The following is a 22,775-nucleotide window of genomic DNA, read 5'->3' as shown; positions in this document are numbered from 1 at the left end:
AGCTCTCCCCTCCATTCCCTTCCCGTCTGCCTCCTATTTACCATCCCTTCCACCCTGATTCAAGACTAGCAGGAACAATCAAGAGTAGACAGTCAAGGGAATAGCAGAAAATCATTGTATTAGGCTGTGGGCAGCCTAGTCGTCAACTTCCCTCGCTATTCGGTTATTTAGCTTTAAAAACAAACATCATAAAAGTGGAGGAGCGAAGGACAGACCTGTCCATTTCCAGGACTCCTGCTGCTTAGCTGCATCACAGAGGTTTGTATTGTCACTACAGATGCACGCAGGGAAGTGATTAAGTGTGCAACAGGAATGACAGATGGACACGGACACGAGCACAGTTCTCATGAAGGATCTTGAAGCAACTACTTACATAGGCGGCTCAAACAAGTGTGTAAAGCCTCACCCCCTTGCTGTTCCTTGTCTTATATTTCCTATTGTAAAGAAGGCACATTTTTTTGCTATATGCCAGACTCCACAGTTATTTCAGATGAGGAAACCAGCAGAAGACGAGCAGGTCAACGTACTCTTCGGCACAGACCAGTGCTGGAAGTGGTTTCACCGTTCACCACCTGCTGCCACCCTCCAACGGGAGCTGAGGAACACCAACCATGCTCAAACAGAGCTGAAAATTATGTAGGGAGTCTAGTCTATGCAGTAAGCCGTGAGGCATGAAAATTATGGTAATTGGGGATTGCAGGAATTCAAGGGGGCACGTAAGCCCGAGGAGGTACTGAGTTAGGGAGCAGCTGGTCTCCATAGCAGGCCTCCGCCGGAAAGTCACAGTCGGCACTTCTGCTGTTGTAATGGCAAGCTGTCAGCAGAAAGGGAAGACACCTGGAGTTCCTCGCATACAACTGGTGCTGTCTCAACACAGGATTTTTGCTAGACAGGTACGTGTCTGTAGCACCGAGATCTGTTTCGGCTGTCCGTAGGTGTGTGAGCACTGCACGAGATCTGTAACCTCTCAGCTGAAAGGATCAAGTGGAAAAGGAAGGTGGAAGGCTAAATTAAAAAACATAAATAATTCAAATAATGGGGAAAAGAGAAAGACAATGCAAAGAGCAATGACCAGGTACCTTTTCCAAAGGATGACACCATCGCAGTGCCAAAATGTTGCTTGGACTCCAGTGAAGCACACACAAGACCATTAAGAGGCACATGAAGTATCTGGCACTTCGTTACTCTAGGCAACACACACCGACATCTCCCATGTTCTGCAAAGGGAGAGGTGGCTTGTTGTTTTGCGATTTACTGGTTTTGTTACATTTGGTAGGATTAACAACCAAAATTCTGGGCTAAAATTGAAATGAGCAAACGTCAGGATTTCACCCAATTTCTAATTTCTGTGGGCAGTAAGCTTTTATGATGTACTTAGCTAGTCACGTTTCTCTGGTTTTAAATGTCTGGATTTTGTAAATATGTTCTTGGCAAACACAAAAGTGTCATGGGAACCATAACTGCTTTATAAAGTGATCTACTTTTGGATACTGCAACTGAACTGAGATGAAGGAAACTACACAGTCTTTAGAACATCCAGCCGATGATTCACAACACCCAAATAATGCTCCTGATTCATCCTTTACGAAAACAGCCCAATTCAGCCTGGCACTACATGACCCTTCTCAGAAACTATTAACTCTCACATTAAAACTACTGCAGGTGTTTTTAAGGAACAACTCCAAATTTATATAGATTCTTACCATTAAAAAAAACCAACCCCTAAGTATTTCCAGTTTTTACTCCTTCTTTCCTGATAAAAAACCTTAGAGGATAAAAGTAACACTAATTTATGCCTGAAATTCAAAATTTATACACAAATATGTCTGAAATTCAAGATGTATACACAAATAAAGTACCAAACTAATGAAAAAAAAAAAATTCATTACATCTCCCAAGCAGATGCAAATCTGAGCAACTTCGGTTGCTGCTGAAACAGAACTGGAAAAGAATTTTTAATCAATCTTCTGCCTTCATGTAGCAGTTTTGTTGCAAGGTTTATAGACCAAAGACTGATGCTGGGAAAAAAGCCAGTGAGTGACTACCACAAACACAAAGAAAGCAGTGCTCACCTCTCAAATCAAACAATAGGCAAGAAAACACATTTATCCAAACTTAGTGGTGAAAGTGAAATATTAAGCTTACATCAATTTATGAAGACTCAGTCTGCACTGGTAGTAACTTGTATAAACTCTGCTTCTACTCTTTTTAAAAAAAAAAATGCAGAATTATACATGAATGGAAGAAGCCCACTGCAAATGACAACAGCTGACAGCTACTGACATGCTAAAGTATCCAAAGCACACGAGGACAGGAGAGGTAAGAGACAATCTGGTTTGGTTAACACAACTAAGTAAAGACTGTAAGGGATTCAGATTATGTCCTACAGGTCTCTAGTAAAAGAGTGTTAAATGAAATATTTCTAAATTAATTTAATTTTAAAAAATCCCAGAAAGTACCATTGCTTCTACAGCATCATATTGAAAGACATTTGCAGGCGGAATCACATTTAAACATATTCCAGTTACACTCCCAAGGTGTCTACTGTCTATTTTTATAATATTCCTAGAAGGGATTCCATACAAACCCCAAGTCTGACGTCTCGCTTGGAAAATAGCACAAAGCCTTTTCTGGAGGTCCAGTAATCCATTCATGCCAGAAAGGGGTCATTTTCATTTCCCACATTTAAGTACTGCAGCAAACCATGTGTGTGCATCATGTTACGTGAGAATGAACGTTATTCCAAACCCATCAGCTTCCAAATGTTTCTTTATTGTTTTTGTAATTCAAAAAAGGATAATTCATACAGCCCCTGCCTTTGTGTTTGCCTTTAGCTCCCCTTTCAAAGTACAAAACCCCAAACATCTCCCTGAACAAGGACTCAGCCAGCTTTCCCCTCTCTAGCTGCTGTTTCTTTTTCCTGCAGTTCTTCTTCCTTCTTCTTGTGAAGCTTTAGAAGATACTCATCAGGCTCAATTCCTGCCTCCCTTAACTCTGACATGGCTTTCTCCAACCGATGCAATGTACGGGCACTCTGCACTTTTCGAGCAGTGATGTACAATGTAAATTCCTTGAAGCCCATCAGTTTACAGGTATCCACCTCACAGATATTTTTAACATCTGTGGTTTTGTCCACCTGGGGGAAGAAAACTAAACCTGACATTTTTTCCAGATCTTCAATATTTACTTGGAAGTCAGTCAGCTGGTGACTGAAGCCTATGGGATCGTTTGGCACCACAAAAGCCCCCAGTACCAAGGGTTCTGTAGACTTTCTGCTCCGTCTGGCAAGGATCACCTTGTAGAGGTGGGATGGCACAGCTACATCATCCTTTCCAATTACCTGTCAAAAGGAAAGTTATGTTACAGATACAGATCTTACCAGTTGAGAGGGAAAAAAAAAGTGAAACTAAACCTACTGCCTCTGAAAAGGAGCCACAGCACGTAACTACACATCAAAATCATGTGCAATGTTATCAGACTAGAAGCTGAGGTGGAAAGCTCCTGTATTGGGTCTGGCTGAGATAGAGTTAATTTTACCCATAGCAGCCCTCATAGTGCTGTGCTTTGTATTGGTAGCTAGAAAGGTGCTGATAACACACCAGTATTTTGGCTAATGCTCGCACAGCATCAAGGCTGTCTCTCCAACAGTCCCCCGTCACCAGTAGGCTGGGGGTGGGCAAGATCTTGGGAGGGGACATAGCCAGGACAGCTGACCCAAATTGACCAAAGGGATATTCCACACCATGACATCTGCTCAGCAATAAAAGCTAAGAGAAAGGAGGAGGAGGGGGGCCATTCGTTATTATGACGTTTGTCTTCCAGAGCAACCGCTATGTGTACTGAAGCCCTACTTCCCAGGAAGTGGCTGGACATCACCTGCTGATGGGAAGTAGAGAATAAATCTTTTGCTTTCCTTTGCTTCTGTGTGCAGCCTTCGCTTTATTAAACTGCCTTTATCTTGATCCATGAGTTTTTTCCATCTTATTTTCTCCAGTCCTGTCCTGCTGAGAATGACAGAGCAGCTTGGTGGGCACCTGGCATCCAGCCAAGGTGAACCCACCACAGCACCATTTCACCGCAGCTCCTTATATAGCTGGTCAGGAATGAGCTAGTTATTTGATGACAATCTCTCTCAAACAGGAAAAGCAGGGCAAAAACGACTTCACTGCAAGGTTATTTGGCCACTGTTGGTAGAAGACTTTCCCAGAAGGTTCTCTGCCTTTCTCCTATAACACCACTGACTTTCTATTACACTGTTAAGAACAATGATGCAGACAAAAGGTCAAAAGAGTAGTCAGTAATTGCCTAAATATTTGTAAAGATCTGCGACAAGGAGCTCTGGCAGAAGAATGAACTCAAATCTCCCAAGCAGATGCAACTTCAGTTACAGCTGAACCTGAACTGGAACCAAATCTGAAAAACACATTTGGAAACAGGGAGTCAGCCAAGACCCCAGTTCCCTAATCCTGGTGCACATCTGTAAGTGTAGCTGACTTGAAGGGATCGTTGAGCTCCTTTCTCATCCTGCATCACATTGTTAATACTTGGAAAGCTGTTTTCAGTAACAGTGGCTCTACACTAAGTTCCTGACCTGACAGTTCCAAATCATGTGGTTTTTAATATGCACTTCAAATAAACTCTAACTCACCTTCTGTCAGTTATTTTTTGTATCTCTATTAACCATAACACAGGCTGTATTTAAAAGCTACATTACCTAAGTAAGCATTTTTTTGAGGGGACCTGCATATAAAGAAGTACATTCAGTGACTCAGTATCTTGGAAGAGAAGTCTACGCAAAGAAAATGCACCTATTTCTTCCATAAATTCACTATGGTTCAACTTAAGAGCTTGCACATGTTGGGTTTCCTGCTGTGTCACTCAGACCAGGATCCAGGAATTTAACTGAAGCACCAGGAGGGGAGGATCAGGACTCTGAATTCACTGAAACCTGTTAAAAGCTGACACACATATGTATACAGTAGACACCCCACCCTGTGTGAGGAGTAGGTCCAAGGGAATATACCTATTGATGATAAATGTAATCTCTCCAGTATTCAAAAAGTAATGCTCATGCGTGCACCGTATTAGGCTTTTTTTTTCTTCAATATTGCTGAACTGAATCTGCCATGCTAACAAAGTGTAACAAGCTCACACATGGAAAATACGAGTTTTGCATAACTCTTCTGTAAAACTACTCTTCTAAAATATGTACTTTTATTCTAATGACAACAGAATAAAAAGTTGCAGATGCCCTACAAAAACTACAAAGGCATCTTGTTTTATACATAAAATCTAGTAATTCAGTACTATTTCCAGTATTTGCAATACCTGCAAAAGCAAAGACTGGTTGTTTTGCTTTTGTGACAGCTTTTGTTAGATACAGTTAAAGTACAATTTCAAAGAAAGCAGGTATTTCACTGCCACAACCGATCACATTAATTGAAAGTATTTTACAAACTAATCCAGTATATCAGTTCACACATGCTTCGTCCAATCATATATTCGGTATAACTTAATCACAAAAGAAACACTTCCCATGTATGCTTTATTCTGAGAGTATTCAGCACTTCTGAAAAGAAAATACATTTTTAAAATTAAACTTTGCCTGTGGCTACTGAGCCAAGGTTCACATCAGCCTATTGCAATACTTAACTCATTTCAGTTATGAATTCTTTCAGTGCTTGAAGTGTGTCTTCTACTTCTGTTGCCAGTTTTTTAAGTGACTGGTCTTTTAAGTCTTACTGGTTAGACCAAAATCAGAGAAAGTACCTTTAGGAAAATGGGAAACCTCTGATAAAGGAAGTTTTTTAATGTTTTGTACAATAATGTAGTAGTAACGTTACTACTGACTCTGGCAAACATGTGCTCTTAGATTTCTTTACTCTGTTACAGAATATTTTCCTTCCCTTCCCTAAATTAGGTTATTTAACAGCTTTGCTGTAGCTTAAACTTTATTTGCTGTGTTGGTTTTTTTTTACAAAAATTATCTTGTTTATGCCACCAACCTTCTCCTAAATAAAGCTCTGCCTAGACATCTAACAGTCATTGAAACTAGTAAGCAATAAATGCCTTATGCCAAATCTACTTCCCCTTTCAACGACGACAGATGTCTTGATAGGGAAATTAGAGCTCCTGAGTGTCAAAGCACTTTGCATTTAGTATTCATTGTGGGTGAAACCAGAGTTACAGCCCCTCAGGATCAACTGCATAAATAAAACTGACTAATGCACAGGTAATTTTAAAATATACTAAAAACTACACATCAACGCACTGTTTTATCTGGTGGGTTAAAACTGAATTACAAAATGAATGGTGTTGGGAGTTTAACCTATTTGAGATGGATGGCACTCAAACTGGGGAGTACCTGCAACGTATTGGTGGTGAGAGGCAGGAAGCCAAGAAGCATGAAAAGCTCTGAGGGGAGAGGAGGGGGTTCACATTTCCGTATTCACCCAAGTGCAGGCAGTGACTGACACTGTTGAGGGCAGAAGGCTGGAGCTCCTTTTCTCCTGTGAAGCAGGGGGCTTGCAGAGCCTGCACTGCAGCCCACCTCCTGCACACTCCTAGGGCATGGTGGAAGAGAAGGCAGAGGCTGTACACAGCTGCACTGCACCCTGGAGCTGCCATAGCCTCCTGAGAGAAAGCAGTAGTGAGACTAAACCCTGTTCCCCAGATTGTCACCGGCCCAACAATCTCCTCACCTGCAGCATTCCTGTGCAGTATGGCCTGCACAGCCTTTTCCAGGCCTCTTCACATATTTTTTTTCCACATGTATATGTACTAGGTCCTCCTCAGCTTGGCTACCTCCCCTTCCCAACACCTCCCACACACATACACATGCCAGCATCCTCTGTTGTATAAAAGACTAGAAGAAGGGTGAACACGCAGATGGAGCTGCTACAAGTATCTCCAGTTAGGGGGTATATGGCATATGTAAAATGAACAGGTGAATGCATGTTGAGTGAGCTAGCAGAGGGAACAGGGGATTGAGTCTGAGGACTGAGTGAGTGGATAGAAAGGCTGGGGAATGAATAGAGCTGCACATAGAACAGTTAGGTATGAAATGGAAATGCTGAATGCTGGAAGTGGGTGTTAAGGGAAAAGAGACCCTGTGCTTATGTGATATTATGCAAATATATATATTCTATGCAAAAATAATGAACATTTATGCACAGTATATGAACCTATGAAGGAGGGAAGGAAAGAGAGGACTAGTTCAAAATGGAGGAAGAGTTGGCCTTTTGAGAAATGTAGCTCTAAATACAACTCAACTCTACACAGGCAATGGCCATACATGTAATTTATGTAGCACTTCAGTTCCACATAAGCTCTCTTTTGAGGATTTAAATAAAATCTAAGTAGTGCACAGGCTTTATACTAGCCCTCTGAATAGCAGTGAACTACTTCTGTAATTACTTCACTGAGTTCTAATACTGTTAAAGTGATTAAAACAAACTCCAGGATGCCAAATGGCCAGAGTCCACAAGTGTCCTTTCCTTACTCAAAACAGGGCATAAAAGTTCTATCCCCAGCTCATTCTGCTAGAGGAGAATACAATCAAAGGAGGGTGCCTGATTTCTCTGACAGAGTAAATATGCATGACAAAGAATACATATGGGTTTTTCTGCAGTTTAACACTTATGTGAACCATGCAGAGGATGCATCACCAGCAATTTATGCAGCCAGTGTGACCCAATGATTTCTGTTAAAAAAGGAAATGCGGTTCTACAGCACGCCATAATACTTCCATCATTATGCTCTGTAATATACCACGATTTCCTTTTTTATGGGAGTAGATACAGAAGCTGCAGATGAATGTTTCCATAGAGTCGTCCCCCACACACAGCTCAACAGCCAGGGAAAGAAGCATGATTCTGTAGAAGTGAAGTCTGCAGCAGAAGCAATAGGTAGGAAAAACAAACTCAACAATTCATTTCCTATTGCCACCTAGAGGATTTTCCTACCTAACTACAGCAGTCTGAATCACTATTCTGATCTGCACCATCCCATTTATCTCAATGCATGCCTAACAGAGGCAGATAGCATATGCTCCTATTGTAACAGAATAGAAAATAGGTTAAGATTATCCATGCACAGATGTTGACTTTGATTTGTGCTAGTCTATCCACAGGCAGCAGATGATCTTTCAGCAATCAATGCCTGAAACAGCTATCTGTCCCAGCTGGAGAAGAGCAGCAGTTTTTAATAGTATCTGTGATTCAAAAAAAATCCCATGCACTAATACAAGCAAGAAAGTACAGCAACGGCGTGTTGAAAATCACTGCTGTCCCACATGCTTTCACACCATGTTGGTAACAGGCCACAATGTAAATTTTTGTGTAATCCTTTGAAAATTTCCATTTTGCTATTCCTATAAAATTTTGCTTAATCTTTCAAATTTTCAACAGCCTCATAACAGGAAAAAAAAAAGCACTCAAGTTAAAAGCTTTCTTTTTATAGCATTAAATATATTCCTTTCCCATCATCATTTGGGAAACCAATGTGAAATTTCACATACTATTTCTCTTTGCTGTCTGAATCAGTTCAACATAAAAATGTTCATTGCCCTAACTTTTTGCAGCTGCTTATTCCTTTCACTTCTGCTTTGCTCTTGTTTTCTTTGGTGATCTGGTGCTGGCTGAAGGCCTACAACTGAACTGGTGTCATCTAATAATACAACATTATGATAATGTCATTTTCAGCATAGTGTTTATTGTTTTTTATTATTATTGACATTGTTATTGACATTCCACAGGTGTGTATAAATTTGTTATACTCCTCAATGCCCAATTAAATGTGGACAGCTGTCACGAGGACGGGCCATTAAAACGTGTGCAATTCCTGACATTTAGAGATGTTTACATATTGCCAAAACAACAAATGTGTTGGTAAGCAGTTATACAAACTTAGAGAGCTCACAGGGACAGATAAAGATAAGGGCAGAAGTAACATGATTTCTTAAAACAGAGAGAACTCAGTGAACTTTGATAAACTTGGTCTCATAGCTAAGTTACTGGATGGTGATTTGTCTTAAGCTTGGCTTTCCACACGATTTGGCCAAATCATTAAACTGTTCTTGCTCGTGGATTTTAAAATTGAAGGACAAATTTGATAATATCTGTGGACTGCTTAAGTATCACAATAAATAATGAAGACATTTGCTAATGGCATCTAGGGTAAGTTTAAGTGTATGGCATTAACTAATGTCACCTTCATGGTGGTAATCAGACAAATACGGGGCAAAGCAGTCCCTAAAAATGACAGTTTGGAGTTTATAAGAAAGAAAATTCCATTCTTACATAAACAGGAGAAAAGGAATATATATGGTGTAATGGCAGAACACTTGAGATTATATTAGAAGAAAACAGAGTGTTACTCTTACTAGAAATTTTAAAACATACACAAATGTTATCATATTTTCATTTTAATACGGGACTTGTTACAGCTTCCCAGAGTGGCAAGAAAATTATCTTCTTCTGAAAGGGTAGGAATAATTTTTAAAAGAAAGGACTCATGAATCTAAAAGTAGTATTTTGCCACCTAGTGACTAGAAAATGAAAATCAACCGTGAAGAGAATTAGCAGAAGGGACTAGCCTTTCGTCAGGGAGAGACAGCTCTGGATTGGCAATTATCTGAGATTCTCTTAGAACCCGATAAACAGAAATCACGTTCAATCATGCCTTAACTGCCAGCACACACTGAAGAGACCTTGCATCAGAAGGTACCATCATCAAATATGTTAAAATGATAGCTCCAGAAATTCCCTCTACACTCCAGTAACCGTTTCTTCACTCTCTATATAACAACCAGAGTTTAGAACTAAGCCATACTGCAAACCAGAACTGAAAACAAGCATACACACAATTCTCTATGTAACAGTACTTCCATCTATAACTGGCAGTAACAAAATTAAGACTTCTGTCATATTTCTTGATGGATGGAGTTCAAGGACATCATTCCTGTCACCCAAAATAAGACTGTAGCTTTCTCTGAATAGGCATTTGTTTTGTTTTAGCTGTAACTGGAGGCATGATACTGACCAGGCCCATCAGAATGTTTTATTGTAGATAATACCATTCCTGCTGATATGATCCCAGGTTTGACAATCCAGAGCTTTATTATAATTTGATACCAAATTCTGTATAGAAACAGAGTTTCTGGCAGTATAAAAAATTCCCTTTGCTATCAGTATAATTTTATTTACTTGATCATTGTGACAGCATTAACTGCCTTCACTCCAGTTCTTTTCGGATTTGTGTTAGGCAGCACTGATTCTGTTGACAGTGTTTTTTTTCCCCAATATTTGAGAGAACTCTGTCAGATGGCATTGAGAAAAACAGAGGGGTGTGAAGGCAGACCTAGCAATACTGAAAATACTACAAATACAAATCATAGTAACAATCTGCAACAACACTGCAGAGCCAAGAACTCCAAAATGCAAATGTATGTACTTCAGGAAAATTTAATTTGTTATGGCTGGTCTGATTGCTATTGCCAAATCATTTGGCAATCCTAAAAAAGAAAGGAAGAATAAAAAAAAAAAAAAAAAGGAAGAGATGGCAAAAAAGGAAGAGATGGCAAAAAAAAAAAAAAGCTGTGCCTAAATACATAGTTATGGCACTAAAAGACAGACACCCCAATCTTCTTTTTTAATAAAGAGGGTGTGTATATGCATTATGATACTGCATTTACATGATGACAGACTACTACTTCCACAGAATCCATTTAGGTTACTTAACACTGAATCCACTACAGTCCCTATCACCACTCTTCCTATAATAAAAGAACCTTCGAGATGGGTACAGTGCTAAATAAAAGCAATCCCATAAATCTATCCTGTACCTTTGGTGTCTCTTCTCCTCCAATCTTAACCCAGTGTCTATTATTTTCATTTGTACATCATGTCTAAATTTAGGGCTGACAGAGCTCTAGTCGTTTACACCAGCTGATCTAAGATCCAGCCCTTTGCATATAAGTTTTATGGGACATGTATAATGGACCTAGATCCGTTAGTTGCCTGTGCAGCCTTGAGCCCATTTGGAGCAGCCAACAAATAGTAACAGTCCCCAGGTTTACTTCCTCCTTTAACACGGATTCCTTCCCCCATAGTATCTTGGCTAGGAGAAAACCTCTACTACTTCTGAAAGTTGACTGGGGAAAACCATGAAGTACCATCTTATATTTGAGAGGTGCAATTTCTTTCCCAGGGACTTACTTGCCACAGAACTAGATGACACATAAATATATCTTCTGGTACAGTTACTGTGCATCTCTGGCCCAGCCTAGTCATTCCATTTTGAAAATTAAACAGCAGACATGATTCCAGTATGAACATAGTATGTCACTAAAAAGCACATAAAAATGTCGTCTTCGAACAACAAACAAAAGGTTATCTAAACTGTACTTTCATTCACCACCCACAGTCAATTCTTCTTAAATTAGTATTTACTACAATGGCATTGGGAACAAGAAGGGTGGAGCATTGAGCATGACGCAGTAGAATTATTGCAAAACTCATATTTCAAACTCCAAATCCGCTGACAGAGGAAAATCACTAAAGTGACAGTCACTGGAGAACAGTAATATATAAAACAAGACAACGTCATTTTGATTTGATCTGGACAAAGATGAAAAACCTGCATCTGCCTCTCCAATGACACAGAACAGATTTTTCCTGTTGGCATTCTATTTTACATATATTCTCAAAATATGTTTTTCAGACACCAAGCACAGTCATCAATCTACTCTTTGCAATAAAAGCCTCCACTGGAGACAGATGAAATGACAGAACACATCTGAGGATACAGCAAGTTCAGCCAATAGATAGAACAACACTGGCATCTAAGGAGTTCAAGGTTAAGTCCCTTTCTGGAATTAAACAGCAAATGGTACCAGAGTCCAAGCAGGAACTGGGAACAATGCCATGACCGATGCTCTGTTTTTCCTCTATAGTGATCTAAAAATAACCTTTTTGGATGTCTGATGAGAAAAACACCAGCCTGTAAAGCCATGGATACATATTTCACCACTCCTTTAGCCAAAACCAAGGAAACTAAGATTGAAGAGAGGATCCGAAACAAATCAATGCAGACATATTCACTGTAGTACTTCTGTGTTTTCTTTTTTCCACAGTTCTAGTCTCAGAGAAGAAAAACATTAGAAAGGAGCTTAGCCTTAAGTCACATTGCCAGGTTATAGGTTGTGAGTTTCAGCACTATTGTGTATACTACAGCACTTCTCCTTAAACAGCATATAAAGAAAAAGGACACCTTCTCACATCAGCCTCATAAGCCCAAACAATGAGGACTAAAAGCCTTTCATTTCTAAGTCACTTGTTTGAACCTAGCGGAGTTCACTCTGAAAGACACACAAGAGGTACCTTCCCTTCTCGTTCAGCTTCCAACTCTTAGTGTTCTTGGTTTTGAGGCAGAATCACAGACTACCAAAATCAGCGGCAATGACCGCAATTATATCCAAGGTATCTGTCTGAAAAGAACTTCTCTCCAGTGCTTTGACAGGTTGTGTTTCCTCTTCTAAGTGTATGGGTTGATGTAAGAAGAAACAAAACACAAAAAAACAACACACCACTACTCCACTCTGAAGTCTCTCCCCAAAGGACAATTTCAATGGCAAGCACAAGAACTTATGCCACGAAGAGATTTCAAAATAACAAAACAATTCTCAGGCTGTATTTATTTACACTTAGGAGTGTAGCCAAAGAGGACCAAATCAAATAACCTAATATTTAAAACAAAAAAAACCAAAACAAAATCAACATTTTACTTTTCCCACCTGTAGACAGCATTATCTGTACTTAAATACAGCTTAAATACAAATCAATTTACATAATGACTCTCACCATAGGAAGCTGACTAAAGGATTTATGAATGTGGCCAAATTGTGAAATGAAAACATGAAAAACATATTTCCACTATTTTCAATCTCACACTGAACTTCACTTCATAGTTTATATTAAGACCAAAACTGATAAAACATTCATAAAAGACCAGAGTTGTCATCAAACCCAAAGATGATGAAGACATCTTGGCAACAGACAAGAACAGAACGATATGGTATCAAAGCAGCGTGGACATTTTGTGCCACTATTATTCCATCACCATATCCTGGTATCAAGTTATTTTGAAAAAAGGCAGTAAGATGCAGTGCCTGCTCTTATTTTTACCTGTGGAATACTAAAATTTACATTTCAAAACCAAAATGGAGAGCCACAATCATTTTTCAGAAAAGGTAATCTTTCTCTTCTAAGTAAACACTTTCTCTAAAGAAAAACTAGAAGATGATGACCAAGATTAAAGTGAAGCAGTTGATAGATGCAGTTGATAGATGATTCAGCTGCTTCCCGGAAAATAATTTCCAGTTATAACATGTTCAAGTCAGCTCAGGATTTTTAATTCTTTGTTCTGTAAGATGAATATATAATTTTGGTGATAAAAAATAAATGCAATATCCTGACAGCTACAAGGAGGTAAATTCCAGCAAGCTGTGTGCAAGTCTGGCCACTCTTACAGTACCACTCTGCATGACAGTAAGCCAAATGCTCAGCTCAAGACTATTGAAAGGGAACATCTCCCTCCTGCTCCCAGCTATGTGCTTTTGGACATATCCCATGCTGTTACCAGTAAGTGCTGGACCCCTCTGTGTGCTGCTCTATCTTTCTACGGCAGTAGAAAACAAGCCCAGTAAGCAAATAAGTATGGATGGTTTTCTATTGCATTGGGTAATTAAGCATCTTGTGGAAGGATCTGACAGTCATCAGCACTGGCAGATGAGGGAAAGGACTGGAAAGAATAACGGGCAATAGCAAAGTCAGAACTCTCCCTTTGGGTGGCAAGGAACCATTGCCAGCCTAAAGCTGGCTTTGCCACTAACTTGTCACGTGGCATTGGTCATATGCCTTTAACCACGGCTTATTTATCCACTTGAAAATGAGCACATTGGTCACCTTCCTCACAAAAATGTGGTGAGAGCTGAAGTTTGGAACTGCCACTGAACATGAAAAAGACAAATTATTATTACTGCATTTTCATATGCGTAACTGTTTTGGGTTTGTGTGGTGGGGTTTTGGTAGTGGGGGAGGGGGCTGCAGGGGTGGCTCCTGTGAGAAGCTGCTAGACGCTCCCCCGGCTCCAAGTCAGACCCACCTCTGGCCAAGGCTGACCCCACCAGAGACAGTGGTAGCGCCTCTGGGATAATATATTTAAGAAGGGGAACCTGCAGTGTGGAAGGAGACTGGAATGTGAGTAAAACCCCTGTGCAGATACCGAGGTCAGTGAAGGATGGGGAGGAGGTGCACCGGAGGAGGGGATGCCCAGGCAGTCCGTGGGGAGATGGCAGGCTGTCCCCCCGCAGACCATGGAGAGGAGTGGGGGAGCAGATGCCCACCTGCAGCCCGTAGAGGACCCCACGCCAGAGCAGGGGATGCCCCTGAAGATGGCCGTGGCTCCATGGGAAAGCCTGCGCTGGAGCAGGTCTGTGCCTGAAGATCGGCCCGCAGAAAGGACCCATGCCAGGGAAGTTCATGAAGGACTGCAGCCCGCGGGAAGGATCCATGCCAGAGAAGTTTGTGAAAAACTGCAGCCCACCGAAAGGACTCACGTTGGAGAAGTTCATGGAGGACTGTTTCCCATGGAGGACCCCACACTGGAGCAGGGGAAGAGTGAAGAGTCCTCCCTCTGAGGAGGAAGAGGTGGCAGAGACAATGTGTGATGAACTGACCGTAACCCCCATTCCCCGTCCCCCTGCACCGCTGGAGGGGGTAGGTAGAGAATTCGGGAGTGAAGCTGTGCCCGGGAAGAAGGGAGGGGTGGGGGGAAGGTGTTTTAAGATTTGAATTTACTTCTCATTATCCTTCTTTTGATTTGATTTGGAGTAAATTAAATTGATTTTGCTTCTTCCCCAAGTTGAGTCTGTTTTTTGCCCATGACCGTAAGTGGTGAGTGATCCCTCCCTGTCCTTGTGCCGACCCAGGAGCTTTTCTTTATATTTTCTCCTCATCCTACTGGGGCCGGGGGAGAGGAGTGAGTGAGCGGCTTCGTGGTGCTTTGTTAGCGGCTGGGCTTAAACCACGACAGTAACACATGACTGACTGGAAAAAAAATAACAACAAACCCCAAACTAAAGCTGTGATTTCATCATGGTCGAGGTTATAGACATGTGCAGGTGGGGACATAAGGGACAGTTTTTAAAGAAGTAAAACGCTAAAAGCAAACAGGAAAAATGACATTCTATCATGACTGAGTTCCAAGTTCAATCAAATGGAAATCAGCTGTGTATTTATAATGAAGAAGTTGTGCCTAAATCTTAGCGCTAAACAAGCCAGTGTTGAAAGCTGAACATCTCTCTTTTGTGTCTCTCATATGCCTCTGAAACAGGGGCTTGTTATAGCAAGCTCATTCATTGCTCCTCAGAGAACTAGCTGGACAGCCGAATCACTCATGAGCTGAAGGTGCAGTTGATCTGAGTACTTATTTTCAAGGAAAAGTGTTTTTTCAAGAGGCGCAAAATACAGCATTTATTATTTGCATTATGCTAGCTTTCATCTAGCAACTGAAAAAAGCAATAATATCTCATTACAGAAGGGGCAATACTCCCTCCCTCGAATAACTTACTATGCTTAGATCCTACAGATGTCTAAACACATGCTTACAAAGAGTAAGTCAGGATAAGCAATAATAAATTCACCTCTCAACTTCACAGCCTTTCCTATCTGTCTATCAGTGACAGTTTCTAGAGACTTTGCATGATCAATCCTAAATCTTCAGAGTATTTTAAGCAGGTAATGAAAATGGGGGACCAAAAGAAGAAGGGGGGCTATCAGTACCATGGACCAGTGATTACACTGCATTCACCTAAAACCTACTGAACTTGAATGAAGTCTTTCAGTTGTGTTGCAAGGCCTCATCTAAGTAACATATATGGGATATCAGCAAACAACTGCTTTTGAAATTAATGGAGTACAGGCATTCCAATACCCTATATAGTTTTGAGAAACCCACATTATCTTTGTATTGCACTATTTCTAAAATACATCAGTAAATGACTGAATAAATGCCTACACATCAGCAAAACCCACTAACTCTCTGCTTAGATACTGTCCTGTGTTATAGAAGTCAGAAAATAGTTTTACTGCAGACTGTGAACAGCCATTTAGTAGATCTTTCTAAATAGAACAAATTATTTTAAAATTATACTTTTCACGTGCAGGCAAGATATAACATCTCTACTGAACTTGTCCCAACTAGTATTGGACATTTTGGACATTTTGCAGGTACTAGGATGTTGAACTTTATCAGGCTACAATATCAATTTTAAATAAACAAATAAATAAATAATTACCACTGCACTGTTAACACAGCAACAAATATACATACCTGGTAAGTAACACTCTTCTTTCCATCATCATTTGTTTGAGGCAAGGTCAGAGGTCCAGAAACTACCCAAACATCCTCAAATCTCTCAGTCAATTCCCGACAATACATTTCCATTCTGGAACATATTTGTCAGATAGGGTAAAGTCAGCTGGGAAAACTTAACATAATAATCTTTGAAACATACTATGAAGGGCAAGATGAACTACTGACAGTTTGGGAGCATTTCTCCAAACTCATGTGACTGACTCGCAAACCAAAGAAGGTTAAACACAGGCCCAAGTCATACTTCCCACTTGTCCCAGGTTCACTTATTTACAGATAGGCATGTGTTTGAAAACAGTATCTGTAGCCTTACCACCTGTCCTGAAAATCTGAGTTCTTTACTTAGTCCCACACTTGGGACTAGAAAGCTACTGTTGATGGTCACTCCGGATTAGTAAAATACTTGTTTTAAACAGCAGGTTGTGGTGTTCTTTCTTTGAAAGGTTTTACCACATTCCTGGATTTGTATGTTCCTCCCCAAGGAATCAATGTCCTGCAACAGACAGCTCTTTCCGTAGCTCAAAGGACTTAGAAAAGTTTCTATGTGCCATTCCCACTAAGTCTACCTTTTTTTTTCTTTAATATAAAACTGTTTAAAAATAAAGTGGTAACTGCAGAAATACCAACATTATTTTTGCTTTCTAAACTAATTGATTCAGTTTACAGCATAAAGTATTTCTGAAAATAAGAAGGTTTCTGGATCATGCCTATTTTACATAAAACAAAAGAATATAGCCCATTTTCGATCTAATCCCCCAAGTGCTGTAGAAATCACATACAGCGAGCACCTGTTGGTCCTTTACTACAGATAGAGTTGCCCTTCACTCAAATGGACAAACAGACCAGAACATGAGACAGACGAGCCCAGCTAACCTGGCTGCCTCTGAAAAGGGGAGGTTTCATGCCCTTCTCTCTCTCACTCCTGTTCCTCATACCTCTCCCTTGGGCCACTTTTAGCACTCTTCATCTGTCAACAACCCTGAACAAAATCAGTCTTTTTTTTTGTGCTGGGTTAGTGAGTTAAATCAGCTCACACAAATCAGAATTAGCAGGAGTGAGCCCCACGAATCAGAATTAGCAGGAATGAGCCCTTTCTTCTTTGGTAATAGTGAGCTGCCATGTGATACACAAAAGCATTGACCACAAGCTAATTTTTTCCCTGCTGTCGTCAGCTTTGCTTCCAAGCAGCTCAGCTCCTCAGGCTGTCTCACGGCATGGCAATACAAACACCACCTGGCACAAGGAAAGAATGGGAATAAATGCAGCTAGGGAGCAAACTGCTTTTGGTGGCAGCAGGGACAGAGATCAGATTACAGCGACCATGAAATTGCACTCAAAATAAGACAGAAAACAACAGTTAAATGTCAGGAAAGAAAGAAGCATGCATGTTGGTGGGAAGAGAATGAGGAATAAATACTAAGGTGCAGTTAGACCACACCACTGAACTATTCTAATAGCTTACTATCAAATAGCTTGCTGAAAGATGCAGTCCTGCTCTCCCCTTTCCTACTGCTCCCCTTGTCTGCCCCAGCTGAACAGTCCTACTCCATCTTCTGTGTTGGCTCTGGCACTCATCTCACCAGTTGATCCAATTTTCAAATCTGGCAGAAACGTAACCAAGCAAAATAAAATGCGAATCAGTTTAACTGTGTTAGCAAATGGAATTGACTCGCCCTAGTCAGGCTAGTACCAGAGCTGGAACTGGGAAAGCAAAAACACATGGCTGGAGGGCGAACACCACTTTAAAAAACAACACATTGTTAAACTGACTAAGCTGTATTGTCTACCTGCACCTCAGAAAACAATTCAAGAAGCAAGCAATTTAAAAAAAAACGAGAAAGGAAGAGAGTACTGAAGTCAGGAAGGGATACAATACATGTGAAACACAGTATCCTTAAAACTATTTATCATTAAACAAGTGACTGACAAAACAAGTGGCACAAATACCTTGTTCATGTATTTAAACTGTGGGGATAGGGTGCTGGGGTTGGGAGAAAGTGGTAACAGCTGCTTAAATTGAGGGGCTGACAGTGCTAGGGGAAATTTTCAAACACTCCCCATGATTTCCTGATTAGGCAGAGATCCCGCTCAAGGGAAATAAAAAGGGTTTCCAACCTTGAATTGGTACAAATGCCTAGCTTTGGTATACGGAAATTTTATGCTCAAATACTGGAGGTATTAAAACAATACCAAAAATATCTCTTAAAATGTTACAGCATTTTATTTGTCTATAAAACAGTATAACCTTACTGAATGCCTCATATGATTTTATATGCATTCTTGTAAAACTGGAAAGTAGCGCGTAGTTGAATGATGATGCATTTTTGATAGACTTTTAGTACAATACCGTACATAAATTTGCTAACCTTCCCTTGAGCGATCCTTGTGAAATTCATCATTTTCCCCTCCTGTTTCTGAGTCGTAACATCCTGTTAAGTCCTATGCAAGAAGCACTGGATGAATGCTACTTTTATTAATGTTTTTCTCTGCTCAAAGGAAGGAAAGAATAAAAATCCTATGTGAATAAAGTTTAAATTTATCAACCACTCACTTCACCTCAAAGGCGATCTAGCCGGCGCTCACAAGGGACAGAGAACCTGCCTGACTGCTACTTGGAAGCCAGCACTCGAAGAAACACCTAAGACCTGAAGTAGTCACAACACAGTGGGGAGCACTCAGTTCTCCAATTCAAAGTGAACTAATGTCCACATACAGAGATGTGAATACTCTCATACTGGAAGCGCTTTTTTGAGGAAAAGATGTTAAAGCAAGATCTAAACCCGTTCCTTGCTTCTACTGAATTTTCCTTAAGGACAGAGATGTTAAGCCTGGTACCTTTACCCACATCAGCCAGAAGAAGTAATTTGATCTATTCTAAATAAATGTCCTCTACAGTTTGATTGAATAAAGAACAAAAGTAGTCATTTTACTGTTTTTGCACTGTAAGGACTGAGCTGCCTTTCATTTCAGAGAAAGTTCCTATGATCTCTACAGATGGCCTATAAAGTGCTCTAGAATACTTGGATGTGAAGAAGCTTTATAAATACAGCATTTTTGATTTATGCCACTGCCTGGTATTTTTCCCTTAGTTTACTTACAAGTAATTTCTCACCTGTTCCAAAATCCAGCATTATTTTCATAATTCTGAGGCACGATGTTAGACAGGTAAAATGTTTCAGCCATAGCTCTCTGCATAGAGAAAGATAATATAATTTCATTCAAACATTTAAGAGCTGAAAACACATTTTAAAAGTTTCTTGATCAGAATCCATTTCTAGTTTAGTCTTAACATTATCAACATAAAAGGTCAGAAAAAACCTAAGTCAGAACATCTACAAAATTATTTTGGATCAAGATGTGCATAACTGAGGTGCAAACCTTGCAAAATTTATCTACTTTTTTTTTTTTTTTGACAGAAACATAGCACAAGAATGTCTTGTTCTAGAGGCACAGGAATTACTATGTCACCCAGTGTCAGTTTTGTAATGTCTTTGGAAGTAACTAGCTACTCTTCTTTTTGAATGGAAAGATGCTTTCACCCATGCTTTTCATTTATATGACTGCCTAACGGCTAGCTTTTTCTTTCCCTTACAAGAAAAGGTTTATTGAAAATATTCATAAATATTTTACAAATACATAACATGCAGGCAATGAAATGATTTATGAGACCATAATGGTCAAATATCTACACATCTGCTTTATTTCATCTTTGAAAAGTGTCATAAACCTCTCTGAACTGAAGCCCACATATCTCCAGATGTGAACGACCTGGTGCTAAAAAACTACGCATATGCAGGGAAATATAGGAGAAAAAATTTCCAAGATCTTAACCCAGAATCTTCATAGGTCCTGTACTTGTCAGTATTTTTCACATAGTACTTCTTCAAAGTGAAGGGGCTGACAGAAGTCCTTAGGATAATGAGCAAACACTACCTGCACTAATTAAACTGTGAAATTAAATTTTTTATAATCCTGTATTTGAATGATTGTATCATCTCACTGCATTTCAAGCCAGGTCCAGGATCTCTCTGCACAGGTAGCTCACCAGCAAAAACTCCCCAGATATCATAAATAAATAACCACAAAGACATTTCGAGTAGAAATAAAACAACTGGTTCTTTCATCCACCACATGCCACTGAGCTGTCACTCTGCCCCACTGCATACTATTCTGCCTGGCAGAAATACAAATTCAAACTACTTCTTAATTGACAAATGGCTGCATTAGGCACATTTCACTAGAGGATCCAATAAATCCAAGGCTGCTTTGTTAGTCAGCCAAGGCATTAGGGCATGCTTTTCTTACAGCTCAAATAAATGGCAGGTGAAGACATTTTATAGACTGAAAGAACTATGGCAAAAGAAGGTTCTAATTTACCTCATGCACATTGCCAGAAAGGAAAAAGCCTTTTAAATCATCCAGGCAATCCCCTTGCCAATACAGAACAGTACTTAACAGCATCTTTGCTTTGCCCAATCCAGCCTTAAACATCTCAGCACCTGTTGGCCAGAATGAAGTCATCATTCCCTGACTCCCTTTCACTGAGCTTCAGAAGACACTTTCGAGGTTTGTTTGGTGAAGGTTATAATCTTCATTTTACAAGTACACAATGTGACATAAAAAAGGCTGAGATGACTTGCTTACCACTATACTGTACAAGATATACTCACATCATCTCTGCCCAACAAGCTGATCTACGTGTGATTTAATGAAGAGAGAGGTATGTCACCAGAGGATGCACCCGATTTATATGCCTGAAGCAGACTGTGAGAGCATACTACAGTGCTCAGTCAGGAATAGACCTTGTAACTCCAAGTCCAAGTCTGTGCATCAATAATGAGATCATGTTCCATCTCAAAACAAACTGCAAAAGGAACACTACACATTACTTTTAAGGGTCTTTTGACCCTTTCCGACTGATAAACACAAATTAAAAAGGAAGAAAAAAAAAAAATCCTACTGTTGAAAATTTGTTATCTCCTGCTGGTGCCATGTGTCCTCGTGACCATCCACTCCCAAGGTAGTCTTCATTGACAGCACTAAACATTAGAGGGATGTTAGGATCTGGTCTGAATTTACAGTGCCTTCGGTCTGCATTGCCTGAGGAATAACACGCTAAATTATTAGGTTACCATTAAACCATCATAACAACCAGACAAAAAGAACTGGTTCTGTCACGTCTTGCCAAATGACCCACGCTTAAGGATTCAACACATTAAACTCAATTGAGTATTTTTTTCCTCAACCATACAAGAGAATTCAACTTAAATATGTGTGCTCCAGTCCTAAATTCTTTCCCACTACATATTAGAAATTCTAACATGCTTACCGTTTTATAGAGAAAAAACCAAAAGCAAAATACATTAATCTTATCAGAAATACAGATAAATATTAAAGGCAAGATTGCTAAAGATATAAACCAGTACAGAATCACTTTTTAGGACAATGAAGATATACAGATCTTCACCAGCTGCAGTTCCATTTTTATGTTTGATCTACTACAAGTAATTCTTCTTTTTCCAAGTCTAGCCTGGAAGTAGAATGAGTGTATCTTGATAAAATTACACTTGGTAAAAGAATAAACCCATTTAAGAGAAAGTCTTAAGTGTTCTGTTCTTCACAGGCAAGGAAATAAGTGCAGAGCTTTCCTGTTCCTTTCCAAGATTCCCCTTCTGTCTTTCCAGATATTTGGGAATTATGCACAAAAATGACTAAGCCTAAGTTTTCTGGAAGACAAAAACTTTTGGGGGGAAGGGTTGTGGGGGGAGCTAACGTAACTGTTGCAGAGATGGCAGCCCATTCTAAGCTGCTGTCTTTGCTGGGGAGACTGTGACTTCTTCCCAGATTTACTGGCCATATACCTGCATTTGTGTCCTTGCACTGTGTAGAGTCCCAGTCAACTCCTTGGAAAAGATGTTACTCTGAGTGGGCTGCAACTTTGAGACCACTTCAACCCAAACACAGACCACTTCCCTGGAAAAGTGATGGCCAGGAGGTACTTGCATGAATTATCCTGGCACTGACAGCCTCCAATAAGACACCATCTTAGGGAATGGCCTGGGACCCAAGAACATCCATAGTTAAGGAAGGTGCTCCAGAAAAGCAGCAGAGGCACGTGCAAGGGCTGACTCAGCTGTCCATGTGCAGTGGGTCAACAGAGCTGGAAAATAACTGGCTTAGAGCACCATCACTGTTGTCCACAATTTTTTTTCCCAAATGACAATATAATTCGAAGTATCTACAGCATACTGAATTTTCTTTATAAAATTCAGGCTGTCATCTTAGGCATAATATCACAGATGCAATATATAGGACCATTATATAGTCTCTTTTCATTTAAG

The 22,775-nt window shown here is 40.1% G+C and overlaps 1 protein-coding gene across 4 annotated transcripts in view; it reads right to left on the bottom strand.

Annotated features, from left to right (window-relative positions):
- The window catches only part of EXOG (exo/endonuclease G), a 30,419-nt gene that overhangs the window by 3,744 nt on the left and 3,900 nt on the right, over window positions 1-22,775 (bottom strand). For 2 of the 4 annotated variants that reach the window (XM_052807476.1, XM_052807481.1), the window contains exons 3-6: window positions 21,395-21,534; window positions 19,547-19,623; window positions 16,393-16,507; window positions 2,752-3,340 (exon numbers count right to left, since the gene is read on the bottom strand). In XM_052807476.1, the coding sequence (XP_052663436.1) occupies window positions 2,882-3,340; window positions 16,393-16,507; window positions 19,547-19,623; window positions 21,395-21,534 (791 nt within the window). In that variant the 3' untranslated portion in view covers window positions 2,752-2,881. Of the gene's footprint in view, window positions 1-101; window positions 1,006-1,079; window positions 1,218-2,145; window positions 2,205-2,751; window positions 3,341-16,392; window positions 16,508-19,546; window positions 19,624-21,394; window positions 21,535-22,775 lie in introns of those variants that run through there. The other 2 variants (XR_008238204.1, XR_008238206.1) reach the window with 2 other exon arrangements.

This window comes from Harpia harpyja, chromosome 1 (genome assembly GCF_026419915.1).
Source record: "Harpia harpyja isolate bHarHar1 chromosome 1, bHarHar1 primary haplotype, whole genome shotgun sequence".
NCBI classification, from domain to species: Eukaryota; Metazoa; Chordata; class Aves; order Accipitriformes; family Accipitridae; genus Harpia; species Harpia harpyja.
The sequence above is the reverse complement of the archived record's forward strand: the minus strand, read 5'-3'. Positions and strand labels throughout refer to the sequence as shown.